At 42.2% G+C, this 15,694-nt stretch overlaps 2 protein-coding genes across 13 annotated transcripts in view; both read right to left on the reverse strand.

Annotated features, from left to right (window-relative positions):
• Positions 1-15,694, reverse strand: part of mindy2 (MINDY lysine 48 deubiquitinase 2) — a 38,168-nt gene that overhangs the window by 5,686 nt on the left and 16,788 nt on the right. For all 3 annotated transcript variants that reach the window (XM_048231001.1, XM_048231000.1, XM_048230999.1), the window contains exons 4-7: positions 15,241-15,399; positions 14,738-14,840; positions 3,284-3,426; positions 633-806 (exon numbers count right to left, since the gene is read on the reverse strand). In XM_048231001.1, the coding sequence (XP_048086958.1) occupies positions 633-806; positions 3,284-3,426; positions 14,738-14,840; positions 15,241-15,399 (579 nt within the window). The remainder of the gene's footprint in view (positions 1-632; positions 807-3,283; positions 3,427-14,737; positions 14,841-15,240; positions 15,400-15,694) is intronic.
• On the reverse strand, positions 4,757-13,400 carry LOC125286194. 10 transcript variants are annotated; one of them, XM_048230990.1, is made up of 12 exons: positions 12,085-13,399; positions 11,433-11,463; positions 10,780-10,861; positions 10,205-10,255; positions 7,933-9,922; positions 7,747-7,845; positions 7,140-7,211; positions 6,985-7,056; positions 6,830-6,901; positions 6,675-6,746; positions 5,910-5,996; positions 4,757-5,618 (listed from the first exon to the last, which is right to left on the reverse strand). In XM_048230990.1, the coding sequence occupies exons 2-12, from the start codon at positions 11,438-11,440 to the stop codon at positions 5,398-5,400; spliced, it is 2,826 nt and encodes a 941-aa protein (XP_048086947.1). In that variant the 5' UTR covers positions 11,441-11,463; positions 12,085-13,399; the 3' UTR covers positions 4,757-5,397. The 10 variants fall into 10 exon arrangements, with proteins under 10 accessions (XP_048086947.1, XP_048086954.1, XP_048086952.1 ...); XM_048230997.1 differs by lacking the exon at positions 10,205-10,255 and having other exon boundaries at positions 7,933-8,010; positions 12,085-13,400; XM_048230995.1 differs by lacking the exons at positions 10,205-10,255; positions 12,085-13,399 and adding an exon at positions 11,213-11,294 and having other exon boundaries at positions 7,933-8,010; positions 11,433-12,063.

Raw genomic sequence — 15,694 nt, forward strand, 5'->3', positions numbered from 1 at the left:
ATAAAAACATGTGAAAGGGGCTTTGTAGTTTAAAACAGGGTTTTGTTGTTTAAAACATTCAAAAGTTACATAGAAATAAAAACAGAATGTGATGAGACACAATGTTTCACATGTTAAAAATGCTCTGTGTTGCCCAAATATCCACTGAAGTTAGCATGCAAGCCACCCAGTGCTGGACTGTCTCTTTTGTAATACAGTAGAACCTTGACAAAACCTTCCACAACTCTGAAGCTTTAATAGTCCGGTCATGCATGGCCCCTGTCATTTCCAGACCAGGCTGAGCATGTTTCTTGGATCATTGTTGGTACATGTTAAACATGCTATAAACTAGGCTGTTCCAGGCGCTACATCTTTCTGAGGGGACGCTGGTTGGGGGTTATAATATTCTTCTATATAGGGTCATTTGGGACCTCTGCAAACCACATACAACTCCCTTTAAGACAGGCCAGGATGACTAGAAATGGTCTGTCAGTCATCCTTATAATCTGTTGATCTTGTATCCAATGTGTGTTGTAATAATTTCTACACAATATGTCTTCAAATCTGACACATGGTTTAGAAGAGGCTATAATGTGGAAACACTACAGGTGTGTGCATGTTTGTTTGTTAGTGTGTGTGTGTGTGTGTGTCACCTGGTCAATCTGGTCCTGCTGGCCATGGTAGACTGTCTCGGGGTCCGAGGGTGGCCGCAGGCGGAACTCCGAGTCACAGAAATTTCCGTCTCCATCCACATTATGAAGACTTTCCCACACAACCTTCTCTTCCGTTAGGAAGCCCTGGTCAGTCACCAGCAAATACAGCTGCCCCTACACACACACACACACGTTAGGAATACTCTACCACAGGGGTCCCCAACCTTTTATGTACCATGGACCGGTTTGTTTCCTAATTTTTTTCACGGACCGGGGGGTGGGGGTGGTTCGGGGGTTCCATGTTCCATATGTGTTGTGCATGCGCATTACTTGAAAAGAACTAGCTCCAGTTATGTATGAACAGTGAAGGTAAAGATCTCTTAAACATGTGAAAAACGTGAACTTGAAGAAGTGAAAATTGAACAATATGAACTATGAATATTGAACAACTTGAAGCTACATCTATGAGTGTGAACATGCTTAACAAAATATGGGAACAAAACATGGGAACTAAACATGCATTACTTAATATAATCAGTGGGAGCCCTGTGCTTGTTTCCCCTGCAACAAGGTTCCATCTGGGGTGATGGAAGACAGTGACACCCCAGTGTGTTTGAAATGTCCAGTCGATGGCGCAATTTGGTCTTAGTTGCAGTCATTGCAGAAAACCTGGCCTCGCATAGATAATGGGGAAATGGTAGCAACGCTTTCAGCTTTTACGGCTATCTCGAGATATTCTGCTTTGGTTTTGATCCAAAACCCGCCAGAGGGTTTCCTTATACACACTCTTAAGACCACCGCCATTTGCAATTTCGATCAACTGCTCTTCCTCCTTCATGCGACAAATTAGGAACTATTCGATATTGACAAATGGGTTATGGACCCACTCATTGGTTTGGCGTGGATCTTTGGGGATGGGAAGTAACGCCAAACTCATTTGAAAGGCCAACAAGGTGATCGCAAGACCAGCTGGGCGTAGAGAAAGGGCCCTGTCTCAGTCTCTCCCAAAACCCCACTACTGTTTGGAACATATCAAATACACCCGGTCCACTGCGTCGTCCCCCTACAAATCAAGCTTGGCTTTAAATGCAGCTTACTTTTATCTGCCAGTTTAAAGACAGTCGTCCATTCTCCCCTGGAGTGACAGGTTGAGGTCATTAAGCAACCCGAATATGTCACACAGGTAAGCGAAGTTTTGACACCCAGTCCTCATCACTAAAATGTGCAGCTAACGGTGACTTTTTTCTGTAAGAAATCTCTGCAGTGGCTCTCGCAACTCAAACACTCTGGCCAGTGACCTGCTAAAGATGCTTGTTTTTTGTTGCTCATTCTAGCAGTTTAGCTAACTTCGTGTGACATACCGTTCGCTAAGAAGGTGAAGTGAGCTGACCTGAGGCTGCGCAGTGCTGAATGCAATATGTAAAGTGTTGAAGGCGGGACAGACAGACGTAAGAAAATAGACCTTGCAAAATGCAAACATGCGTGCAATCAAACAACTGCATATAGGCCTATGCCATGTAAAAACGTGACATTATTGCGAATTAAATTTAATTTAGTTTGCATGCATTTTGTTTTAAACTCATGTCGTAGGCTACGGCCCGGTTAGGAATGTCCCGCGGCCCGGTGGTTGGGGACCGCTGCTCTACCAGACAACGTTTTCTTCAGTCAGAAAGCCGTGGTTAATCACCAGCCAATACAGCTGCCCCTACACACACTCAAAACACTCACACCCCCACACATACACACACTTATCACAACTGGCATGAGAGGGCATAGCTTGGCATGTGCGTAGAACCCCCTTATGATAACAGGACAGGGCTTGTCTGTGCCTGAGAGCGTGAATGTGAGTGAGAATGTGTGAGTCAGGGTGTGTGTTTGTGAGTCAGGATGTGTGTGTGTGTGTGTGTGTGTGTGTGTGTGCAGTTTGTCCTTCCCCATATCCACACTCACTTCTCTCTGGAGATAAGAAGTGCTGGGAACAGCTGGGAGAGCATTAATGTGTGTGTGTGTGTGTGCATGTGTGTGCAGTCCAGGAGGAAGCGCTTGTCGTAATGCAGAGCGTACGACAAAACAGGACCACAAACACACACAGCTCTCTAATCACACACTAATTTGGAGTGTGTGTGTGTGTCAGCAGCAGCAAAGGCTTTCCAATTTGAACACCGCTCAAGAAATGCAAGGTGTAGATGAACTCCTAGACGATTTCCTCTGTGCCCCAGTAGAGTTCACTCCTAACCACTAGAGGGAGCACTCTCACACAAAACCACATGAATGGCACAATAAGGACAATACAGCTGCCTTGACTGCTAATGTGTGTATGGATGCACAATATCTGCACTAACATTCCACTAACACACACAAATACACACACACACACACACACACACACACACACACACACACATAAAATCCCACATCGAATTGTGCACAAGTGGTTATTTTGGAAGAGAAAACACACATTAAGACATTGTTTTTGACTCAAGTTTTGACTCTGAAGAAGACGCATGGGCGTCGAAACGTTAGTCAGTTTGCACAAATAAAAACATGTTAAAGCATTGAGTGCTCCGGTCCTGCTCCTTGGCTCCTGTTAGACCTTGGATCTCCCTTTTTGACACATTAAGACATGTAAACCCATTCATATAGACACACACCTTGAATTTGGTCATGGTGCTGAAATGGTTGTTCCTGAAGAACACACACAGCTCCCCCTCTTGCACGCTGGAGGTGAGCTCACACAGGCCGTGGTAGGTGAGCTGGGTCGCTGTGCTGTTCAGGAACTGCTCCGCCACCAAACCTACACACACACACAGACACAGACACACACACACACAGTTATGTGAATCAAGACCAGAATCTGACAGCTGACATTTGACAGGTGACACTTGTGAGAGTGTGTGAGAGTGTGTGTGTATGTAGTTTGTAAATTTGATGCATTTAGCATGAGTAGCTGCTTGGCACTATGACCGACTATCCCTCAGAAGGCATGGCAAGTTTTGGAGACGTTTGGAGTGTGACTGCACAGAGTCCCTGTCCGCACGCACACACACACGCACACACACACACACACAGTGTGACTGCAAAGGGGTCGTACATCTCAACAGTGAGAGCTTTTTAAGACAGGGAGCTGGCGTTAAAATATTAATACTGCTTTTCCCTCTAATACCAAATACAATCAAACTCTGCCTGCATGTGTGGGGTCTCTCTCTCTCTCACACACACACACACACACACACACACACACACAAGCCAGAACACTGAGACAAAATGGCATTGCAGGGGCAGGGGAAAACAACAAAGACACACACACTGCACAAATAGGAAAACACACACACACACACACACACACACACACACACACACACACACACACACACACACACACACACACACACATACACACACACACACACACACACACACACACACACACACACACACACACACACACACACATATACACACACATACACACACACACACACACACACACACACACATACACACACACACACACACACACACATACACATATTCACACACACACACACACACACACACAACACACACACACACACACACACACACACACACACACACACACACACACACACACACACATACCCATCTTTATCACCGCCTGGGGACACCTGACAGAACGGTCACTTTTGGGGACACCACTTTCTAAGCATGGTACAGACAAGGCATTGCACAGGAGCATTGTATATGGGTTCAGTAATAAGCAAATCAGTTGGAATATAGAATACACACTTCATACCTGAAGTTAGTCTGACACCTGACTCCTGACCAGCCACAGGGGACAGGTGTCAGGTGGTCAAAGTGAGGACTCTGGCCCCGCCCATAGTTACGCCCACCCAAGTGATGTAATCAACAAGCACAGTGCAATCTGGGGACCAACTTCTGTATTTTCTTGGATATACTGAAAACCATTCTGAAGGAGCACATGTAATGTAAACCACATTTGTTCAAGTTGCAATGCATCTTATACTATAATACCATGAGGTATTTGAGGATTTACTGTTGTTTTGGAAATACTCGTGAGACCTGCCTCATGACACCAAGTTGAAGCTAATACGTATACACAAGGAAAGAAATAAAAACATTAGTAGCAATCAACACATTTATTGGCTGCTTAACACAGTGCCAGAATGCACAACCACACTTCATTAGAACGTTATGAGGTAGATTGTTGTGATAGTTATTAGCGTACATTATTTCTGAAAGTGCTAGTAATGCTACAGTCAACACCATGTGAAAAAGCAGATACCTTCTCAATATAAAATATCTACTCAGGCATTGCAGATACCAAGTGAATAATGAAAATAAAAGAAATATTAAAATGAATAAAAAAAATTGTGTTGTCAGAATATTTTTAACGAACCTCGTCAACAAGGATACAACGTACCTTCTTCTCACACACAACTCTTTACACTTCAACATTATTACAATCATGAGCATCATTAATTTTCCTCTAAAGCCTGTTTGTATGAGCATGTAGTATTAACAACGAAAGTACACAATTGACCCTCTCCCAACCTAAAATCATTTAAGTACTGTTAAAATAAAGTGCATGTACTGTAATACCAATGACAAAAACATTGCTGACCCTCTGCCAACATAAAATATAAACAAGAATACTGTGTAAGTACAGGGCATGTATTGTGTGGTCCTCTGAAATGCTCAAGCCCTGTTAAGAAAACTGAACACATTCCCATCTCCCACCCCCAAACTCATTCTTATCAAATTGCTATAAAAGGGTCTGTGTGGTTCTTTGGTAGGACACACAACGATTTTTGACATAAAACTTAACTGACATCCAGTCACGGAACTTAAGTGCTTCAGGTGCTGAGTTGATACAAGAAACGCAGTCTGCCTTCCCAGGAGTTCTGCCTGTAGTGATAAATTTCATCAGGGTCTTCTCAACAGCGCGGATTTCTTCTTGACTCCATGGTCTTCTCTTGCGGCAGGCTGTGAAATAGAATCACAACAAAGAATATCAAAAAGACACTAATGAAATATGCTTAACCAAAAATATTCACACTTATGTGTCTTTCAAGTCTGACAATGAATGAATTGTTGTATGATGAAGTTGTTTGACAAGTTTTAATTTGATAAAGACAGAGGCCTATACATTTATTTTAGCTCAGTTTCCTGACAGGTTTAACATATTTACTTGAACACAAACCCTATCATTTGCTACACTAGTTTTGATCGGACTACATAAGTTCATATCAGAACACAAACATCCATCATACTTACATGTCTTGGATGCTGCATCTGGAACATCGGAGTTCATTTCATCACATTTACTTTGGCTCTTCATCTTTGATGTGCCTAAAACAAAAACAATTTCACACCACAAATCACCATCCTGTCTGCAACACACATTTTGTGAAGGGCAAACAACATTTTTTAAAATGAATCTGTATGAAGACACGTTTGCAAAGAGGAGAAGCAATTTTTTGCTTCTGATTTATTTATTTTTTGCTTCACATTCATGAAAGGTTTGGTATGAATATTGAGTCATGTATCATGAAACAGTCATGAATGCTTTATGTGCAGTTTATGACAGCTGCTATGAGTTATGTGTTATGAACTCACCCGTCAAGTTAAGTGTTACCCAAATGTTTGTGAAAAGGTTTTAGTGAGTTAGGAGTCTTCTTGACTATTTCTAAGCTATCCCAGACTTAGGTGCTACTTTTAGGGCTAAAATACTTTGAGTTAATCCCCAGCTGACAGTTATATTGTGGCAACGTTGTGAGCATGTACCGCATAGGTCGTCACGGCGTAGTTGAATAACATGGTGGCTACGTACATTTGCGAATCGTTTGGATGTGGTGGCTACATTTCTTGTCCATACCTAAAGTTACGTGCAGAGGACTTTCTGGGGATGTCAATTATGTTGCTACAGCATTCTCTGAAAGTTAGTAGTTACTTTTAGCCTTAAGATTCTTTGTGAATATGGCCCCTGCTGTCTCCGATGACATTTATTTATCAGTTAGGCATGAACAAAACCTTACTCACGTTTCTTAGTAGCTGAACCTGGATCCTCGGACTCGTCCTGTGATTGCATGCAATGTTTCTTCTTTGAAGTGCCTGCGTTTCAGACATTAAAATCAGCATCATGTTCAACACCTTCAAGACAACCTGCAAGCATTCATATTACCCTTAATACTTACGTTTCTTAGCAGCTGAACCTGGATCCTCGGACTCGTCCTCTGACTGCATGCAGTGTTTCTTCTTTGAAGTGCCTGCGTTTCAGACATTAAAATCAGCATCATGTTCAACACCTTCAAGACAACCTGCAAGCATTCATATTACCCTTAATACTTACGTTTCTTAGCAGCTGAACCTGGATCCTCGGACTCGTCCTCTGACTGCATGCACTGTTTCTTCTTTGAAGTGCCTGCGTTTCAGACATTAAAATCAGAATCATGTTCAACACCTTCAAGACAACCTACAAGCATTCATATTACTCTTAATACTTACGTTTCTTAGCAGCTGAACCTGGATCCTCGGACTCGTCCTCTGATTGCATGCACTGTTTCTTCTTTGAAGTTCCTGCGTTTCAGACATTAAAATCAGCATCATGTTCAACACCTTCAAGACAACCTGCAAGCATTCATATTACCCAGTTTTTCCGCTAGATTTTTTTTAACAGTGGCGGCAGGTACCTCGGATTAGCATTGCTGTTTATTCTTAAACTGCAATTTTCAGCAGCCAGCGGAGGGCATTTAGCCTACTAGTACTATGCTTCCGGACAATATTTTGCGTCTCCCCTAATTCTGAAGCAGTGGCACTGCTAAATGAAGAGGAAACACTGAGAAGAAAGTTAATGCTTTAAATAGGCTACATCAATACAATATATAATATGTAAACTGAAACTGGACGGGCCATAATAACCTCTGACTAGTTTAGGCTACTTATTGTTAAATTGCAATGTGAGCGGCAGCCAGCAGGGGAGGATACGTCGCAGGATTATTTAAAAAGCAAATGTGCGTCTGCCCTGATTCTGATACCGTGGCGGTATTAATTAAACAATGGGGGGCCATGCTGAAATAAATGTAGAGGAAACACGGTTACCCTTAATACTTACGTTTCTTAGCAGCTGAAGGTAGGTAGGATGTAGAAGGTGGGCTTAGTTCTTCGTCCGTCAGTTCGCTTTCTGAATGGTCACTCTCCTCTGGAATTGTTTCTAAAGCACACCAATCAGAAACTTGTGAAATCTACTAAATGTATAAATCATAGTGAGATTAACATTAACCTTGAACATTATAATTACCATTGGGATCAATTTCAATTTCATCTAAATTCTTTCCTTTGTAGTCCATTAAGCACCCTCTTTCCATGGCCATCAGGACTTTACTAACTTTAGCCAGTTGTAGTGTTCCTTCTGGCAGACGATAGAACTTGCGGTGGACTGCGATGTTGTGGCCCAAAAAATCAGCCAATTGATCCATTTCTGTATCTTTGAGGTTCAAAACCTTGGAAAGTGTGGATACATGTTTCCTTAATTTCGTAGAGGATAAGCGCTCTGGGTATTTGGCTTGGCACTCCTTTGCAAACTGGTGAATGCACTTGTAGCCTCGAATAAACGTTTCTTGTCTAGGTCTGGCAAAAAAATAGATGTTATTTTCGAGAACCTCACAGGATGCACGAGTCTTCACTAACAATTCCATGGACGCCTGCATTGCTGGGGTTAGCAGTAGAGGGACCTTCCTGTCTCTCTTCCCACGAATTTCAATCCTTTTGAAGTGTTCACACAGCTTCTTCTCTAGAGCAGTTAGAGCCTCAGCTACATCTGCATGCAATGGCACATCAGTTTCAGTGAAGGCAGTTAGGCGCATTTTTGACACCTCCCCCTCTCTTCTACGGTTGAACAGTATGAGCTGAGCGAGGGTTACCTCAGCTAGATCAACCCAGTTCCTTGATGATTCCTCGTTTGTTAGCTGTTGGTATGCTTCTTTTTGTTTTTGATCCATGTACATGTGCATTTTTTTAACATCTTCAGTGAATGGCAGCAGTTGTGGGGTGTTCCACTTCGCTTCTGAAAGTGTTTTCAGTGCAGATGAGGAAACATTTTCATTCCAGCATGTTCGGTAAATTTGTTTGAAGTGTTGTGCATTTTCAACAATTTTCTTTTTCCCCGATATCATTGCATTACATTCAATAATGCTCGCAATCTTCTGCAAGCTGTGGCCTAATTTTAAAGCCAGTGAAGGTATTTTGAAAGAATTGGAGTTACTGTCAAAGCCTGCTACATCCTTCACAGCATTCACAACATGTGGAAAGTTCGACGGAAGAATGAAATCCTCCATTGTCTTCATTGGGGATTCCTGTGTACCTGCTAACAGCAGTCTTCCAACCTCCCTCATCTTTTGCCTAATGTATTCGTGTTTTGAAGGATCATGGCCAATTTTGTTAAACATTTGCTCTCCCATCTTTACAATGCACACGTCATTTTTAGCGGCATGGGTAACATCATCCTGACTCATTTCACTTAAGAGCTTCCATAACTTAGCACTTACTCCCACTGGTACAGGTTGAGCGTTTGCACAGAGTGATTGTATTCTGTTTTTGCCAGGTTTGAGTACCCCACACTGTCTAGCCAGAGTGCACCTTTTCATATGCTTCCAAAGAAACCTTCTCTTGAAAAGCCCTTGGCAGCTTAAACAATGCAGGAAATCTTTAGGATTGATATTACTGTCACTTGTTTGTTTACAAGGAACTATCACGCCAGAGCCTTCACGAATCACGTCAATGTTGTGTGCCCGGTTTCCTTTTTTGCGCAGAAGGTCCAGGTGAATTCTTCTTGATTTTGAATTTTTGGGGAATCTAACAGCTGCAGCTACTTCTGCTTCATTTTTGTGTACATGTTCCAAGTGTCTTGCCATTTTTGCATAAGGCTTTGAACAAAAAAGACAAAAATGCCTTTTGCTGTAGGCCCTTGACCCATCTGATTTCTTTTTCACATTCATTACAACTACTGACTCACTTGAAGACTTCTCATTGTCAGTGGCAGAAAAGGATGTTGTTGCTGTTGTGCCATCACTGGACTTGGCAGAAGAAACTTTGGGCCTGACCTTCTTTGCAGGTTCCTCATCACTGGACTTGGCAGAAGAAACTTTGGGCCTGACCTTCTTTGCAGGTTCCTCATCACTGGGCTCCTCTGAGCTGCTGCTATTTGAGTCCGGAACATAATCATCCTCGCTGCCACTATCTTCACTGCTGGGCAAAGAATCCCTTGGAATGCCCAGCATCTCTTTTGTGAGCTTCAGATAGAAAAACAAAGATTAATTTTAAAGCAATGTTTAGAAAGTTTTGCAGTCTGCTTACTGATATTAAGAAAAGCTGTGATGAAGTCAAATACCATGAATGACAGTAATAGGAGTATCTATGAAATGTAATCTACTAACACTATGACAACTATCACCACATCTATGATAAAACATAACTCATTCATTAACATCAAGACAACATTGTACAACAAATACACAAACACAATTTGTTCTCCCATATTTCACTGGTTCAAGTAGTCTTATATTATCACTTACAAACACACTTTCCGTTCGCTGTAGCTCTGGAACTAATTCTGAAGCACTGTTCTGTGGAGGACAAGAACACATAGGAGGACATCAAATATATACACTATATTGCCAAAAGTATTGGGTCATCTGCCTTGACCCCCATATGAACTTCAGTCACATCCTGTTATTAATCCATAGGGCTTAATATGACACCATTTTCTGCTATAACAGCTTCAACTCTTCTGGGAACACTCCTACACCTTGTGGAAAGCCTTCCCAGAAGAGTTGAAGCTGTTATATCTTAAAAGAGTGGACCAACGTCATATTAAACCCTATGGATTAAGAATAGGATGTGACTGAAGTTCATATCGGGGTCAAGGCAGGTGACCCAATACTTTTGGAAATATAGTGTATATAGCAATCACATATTACCAGACAATATACAGAGAATCAAATATATAGCCGTCACATAAGACCGGACAATATAAGGAGAATCAGGTCCAAACATATTTCCGAGTTTTGTGTTCACACCTGTAGCACACAACACGTCTCCTGGAGTAAACACTGGGTGATTTAACATGTTTAGAATGTAAATTACTTACATTTCGTACTTTTGTTGTTCTTTTTTGGGCCTTCCGTTTTGTATCCCGATTCTGCATCGCTCTCCTGCTTCCCCATGGTTGCCTGTAACAAACATACAGTGTAAGCTATGAAATGATCATCTAATTCCACTATTCATGCCCATAAGACATTTTCTCAAGAATGTTTTTATTGCATATGAACAATAATGATTGCTCTTTCTTCACATGGCACACAGGCAAACAGTAACAGTCATCTACAGTATGCCTCCATCTCCAAGTCCTGGGTCTATAGCAGTTCATTGCATTAAATGGTCTATTATTGATTTAATAAGAGCAACATCATCCTTTTATATTACAATTTTGCCTCATCCCATACACAATTTATTTAGAGAATTGTCAAACAGGAACATTACTGTGATGTGCAAACTAATGAGAGTGTAGCTGTCAACTATACCATTTTATCATAGAGGGATTCACACTTTGAGTGATGCTGGCGCAAAACTAAAATTCGTTTTAAGAACCTCTCTGAGTTGGTACTGTGCAATAGAAAAGAAAAGCATGCATTTTACACCATTACACTAATAATAGTCTAATACATATTATACATCAATATGTTAGCCCAAATTTAATCTGGAATAAGCATGACCATAGGAATACAAATTTGAAATGCTTACCTTGTCATTTCACATGCTCAACAAGTAATATCTAAGGAGATAATAATAGAAGAATATAAGACTGACATCATGGGGGGAAAACAACTTAATATCTCTAACGTTAGCCTAATGTCTGTATAACTAGGCTGTTAAGCTACTTTGTCATTATGATAGCTCGCTAAAGTATTGACTTATTAACAGTAGCAAGGTCTCTACTATTTTTGATAACTTTGTTAGCTTGCTAACGTGTTTACTTCATTAGCATGCTGTCTGGTTTTGTCAGGCAACGTTAGGTGAACTTGCCAGCGTGCAGACATGTCCCCTGTTAGACCATCTATGCTAACGTCTATTTGTAGGTAATTTGCTAACGTGCGAACTTCGTTTGCTTGCCATCTTAATAACATTTGGTAGTTGGCTTGCTGAAACGTTACATGGTTTAAGCATGCAGGCTTCGAGGATCAAAGCCGTCAAAAGTAAAAGTATAACGTTATACATCGCATTAATTCAACACTTACTACCGTAGTACCAGCGGAGTGGTGTTAGACTCGTATCCAGTAACTAACCTAACGTTAATGCGATTAGACTATAACGTAGCAACAAGAACTACCCTGCTGTTCTATCAAAAATATGTTTCTCAAGTATAAAGCAATACAAGACAGAACATTAAACTTACATTTACAGCACACATGTGTCCTCTCCTCCACGTTTCACCTACTCCTGGTTTCATCAAAATGGCGCTTGTCAAAGTACTTCTTGTTGTAGAAGAAAGACGTTGTGGGATAGATCGCTGCTGATTGGACGTGAATCTCTTGCGTTGTTTGAAATAAAATAACCGAAATTAATACATTTTTATTTTCATTAATTTAATTGTTTATATTCCGGTATCATCAATTAGAAATGTTTTAGACTAAACCTATGGAATACAAAAAGTGCTGATATAGCCTAGTTGTAAAACTGAGCCCGCCAAAAGCATCTGGGGTGGGGTGGGGGATCCGTTCGTATAGTCTATTTGGGGACTTGAGTCTGATGAGACCGGGAGTGCGAGAGTGGAAAAGGGAGTGCAGCCAAACCGCCAAAATGTTGGGGGGAGGGGTGTCCTATAGTCTGTATGGGGACATTAGTCGAGAAGTGCTTAAATACTATGCAATTAGCGAACATAACACAGACGATTTCAAACGTGTAGTAATCTAGTAATACTCTAGTAATAGTAGGCTAGGCCTGTAAAGTAGCCTACTTGAAGCCTATGTTGAATAATCACTCATTAATTTGTGCAAACAAGTAATCAATGACATGAAAATTAAACTAAGATGGCCAAGTTGCTGGAAGGAGTGGCGTTAACACACAAATCTAGGCAAACTTTAAAGTTAGTTGACCCGTTAAACCAGGTTTATCATAGGCCATAGATAAAACACAACTTTGAAACAGGCTTTTTATGGAGATTCTGTTGAATATGGCAATATAGAGGTAATAAGCTTGGTTTCACCATGTCTAATAGGCTAGTAACCTTAGCCTATGGGTAAACTTCCTTTGCTGTTCTCCAGTAACTGTCTTTTCCTGGTTTCTTGGTGGCTTATGGTCACCTGATACATCATGTGACAATGCCCACTTCTGTGGGCGGAACCTGACTTCAGACAATGTCATTGGGGTGGAGCCTGCAGCATAGTTTACACACCTGCAATACAGCCACTGACCAAAGGTGTCTCACTCCTAAGCTTCGATCTTCAGCACACACACACATTCGGACAAAATCAGAACTTTTGGGGACGATGAAAACTTTCAGAGATATTGATGCTAGGTATGTTAGCATGACAGCTGCTATCATGTATAGCTGTTATCCTGGTGGGGACTATGGTTTTAGGTCCCCACTCAGTCAATTGTCCCCTATTGGTTGGTGTGCAATCAACCCATAGTCCCCTATTGGTCGGTAGGATAAGTACACACACACACACACACACACACACACACACACACACATGTACACACACAGACACACATGGGTAAAGGCCAGAACAACATGAAAAGACAGGCTGGGAGCTGATGAGACACAAGAGAGAAAGACAGAGAGTGGAGGGAAGAAACAGGGAGGAGAGAGAGACAGAATAGAAAAGAGAGAGAGACAGAATAGAAAAGAGAGAGAGAGAATAGAAAAGAGAGAGAGACAGAATAGAAAAGAGAGGGAAAATGGAGAGAGAGTTGGGAGTGGTTGGAATCTGAACAAGAACTATTTGCTCCTCATCAACAACTCACATGATGTGGAGAAGAAGTGTGTGTGTGTGTGTGTGTGTGTCATTTGTTTATTCATGTCTTCCGACTACAGATGACATCAAATATTTAGGCATGGAAAATTCACTCGTGCCATAACTATATGTCAAAGAGAGAGCAACAGTGGAGAGATAGAAAGAGAGAGAGAGAGAGAGAGATAGAAAGAGAGAGAAAGAGAGAGAGAGAGAGAGAGAGAGAGGGAGAGAGATCTGGCAATGGAGGATGGAAATGAGGAGAGAGAGATGAGACAAAGAGAGAAGAAAGAGTGAGAGTGATGGAGGGAAAGAAGAACAGGAAGACAGGGAGAGGGATGAAGGAGGAGAGGAGGAGAAATTAAACCCAGCCTGGCTGTTTATTTGTCATTTATGTGTTTGTGTTTGTGTTGGTATGAGGTGGCTCCATTTTTAGAGGTTCCCATCCTCCTGATGGTTCCACTTCAGCTATCAGTTTACACTGAGTGTGTGTGTGTGTGTGTGTGTGTGTGTGTGTGTGTGTGTGTATCTGTGTGTGTGTGTGTGTGTGTGTGTGTGTATCTGTGTGTGTGTGTGTGTGTAGAATAATGTGTGTAGATGTGTGTGTGTGTGTGTGTGTGTAGATGTGTGTGTGTAGTGTGTGTGTGTGTGTGATGTGTGTGTGTGTGTGTGTGTGTGTGTGTGTGTGTGTGTAGATGTGTGTGTGTAGATGTGTGTGTGTGTGTGTGTGTGTGTGTGTGTAGATGTGTGTGTGTGTGTGTGTACTCTGGCAGAGGCCATGATGAACTCTTATGAATCTGAATGGGAAACACTTACAGAAAGAGAGAAGGAGAGATGGAGAGAAGGAGAGAAGGAGAGATGGAGAGAAGGAGAGATGGAGAGAAGGAGAGATGGAGAGATGGAGAGATGGAGAGACAAAGGGGAGAAATGAAATAAAGAAAAGAATGGGGGAGGAGAGAGAGATAAAATGATATAAAAATAAGTGAACAAAAGAGATGTATGGATGGGTGTAGAAAAGAGAGAGAAAGAGAGAGAGAGAGCGAGATGAAGGGATGAAGGGAGTTCAGGACAGGAGGAGAGGTTTGTTCTCACCTTCTCCGGCCAGCTCGCTGCTGTCTGCCTGCTTGCAGGAGATGATCTTCTCCACCAGCTGGTTATAGCTGCAGTTCCCCACCGCTTTCTCCATCTCCTCCATCTGCAGAGAGAGAGGGGAGAGGGGGGAGGGAGGGGGGAGAGAGAGGGGAGAGGGGGGAGAGGGGAGAGAGAGAGGAGGGAGAGAGAGAGGAGGAGAGAGAGGAGCCAGAAAGAGAGAGAGAGAGAGAGAGAGAGAGAGAGAGAGAGAGAGAGGAATGAAGGACAGTAAGTATAGAGGTATGAGGTAAGAAGATGGGGGATAGTTTTTAAGATTCTACCCTGGACTTGGATTAGTCACACCACACTCATTACTTACTTACATAGGAATCACACACACACACACAGTCACACACACTGAAAGTCACTCTGGAGAGTGACCTCTGATCTCGGTCATACTCTCATAAAACATACACACACATTTGTGGCTGAACCTGTTGACCTGTGTGTGAACCGGCACTGACCTGTGGGTCCACCAGCCAGCCGTGGTAGAGCGGAATGTCCAGCAGGTCGAAGACGATACACTCGGGCGTGTACTCGAACACGCGCACCCCGGTGAACTTCACGTTCACGTCCAGTCCCGTCTGCAGCTTGTGGAGCACCGCCATGGCATCACTCATGTTCTGCAGGTCAAAGGTCATCATCATCATAATTATCTCCACAAGGGAGAAGAAATCATAAATGCAGTGTTGCAGTCTAAATTATACATCATATGCAGTAGCAATAGTATAGTGGAATATAAGTATACTGGTCTAAATAGTACATAGTACATACAAACATACCAATGGTCTGTACATAGTGGCTCTATATCAACAGAGGCCGTAACTGTATATACCCAAACACACACACATGTGGTTTATGACATATGCCAAATGTGATACACACATTCCAAGACAGCTTTGGTGTACAAACCCTCCT

The sequence above is a fragment of the Alosa alosa genome, chromosome 21, assembly GCF_017589495.1.
Source record: "Alosa alosa isolate M-15738 ecotype Scorff River chromosome 21, AALO_Geno_1.1, whole genome shotgun sequence".
NCBI classification, from domain to species: domain Eukaryota; kingdom Metazoa; phylum Chordata; class Actinopteri; order Clupeiformes; family Clupeidae; genus Alosa; species Alosa alosa.

Bases quoted from the DNA above. Each gene is read 5' to 3' on its own strand.
- LOC125286194 (XM_048230990.1), bottom strand. The intron at 9,923-10,204 runs GTAAGTGATAAT...TTCTATCTGAAG, and splicing joins AGCGAACGGAAAGTGTGTTT to CTCACAAAAGAGATGCTGGG. The intron at 6,747-6,829 runs GTAAGTATTAAG...TCTGAAACGCAG, and splicing joins AGGTTCAGCTGCTAAGAAAC to GCACTTCAAAGAAGAAACAT.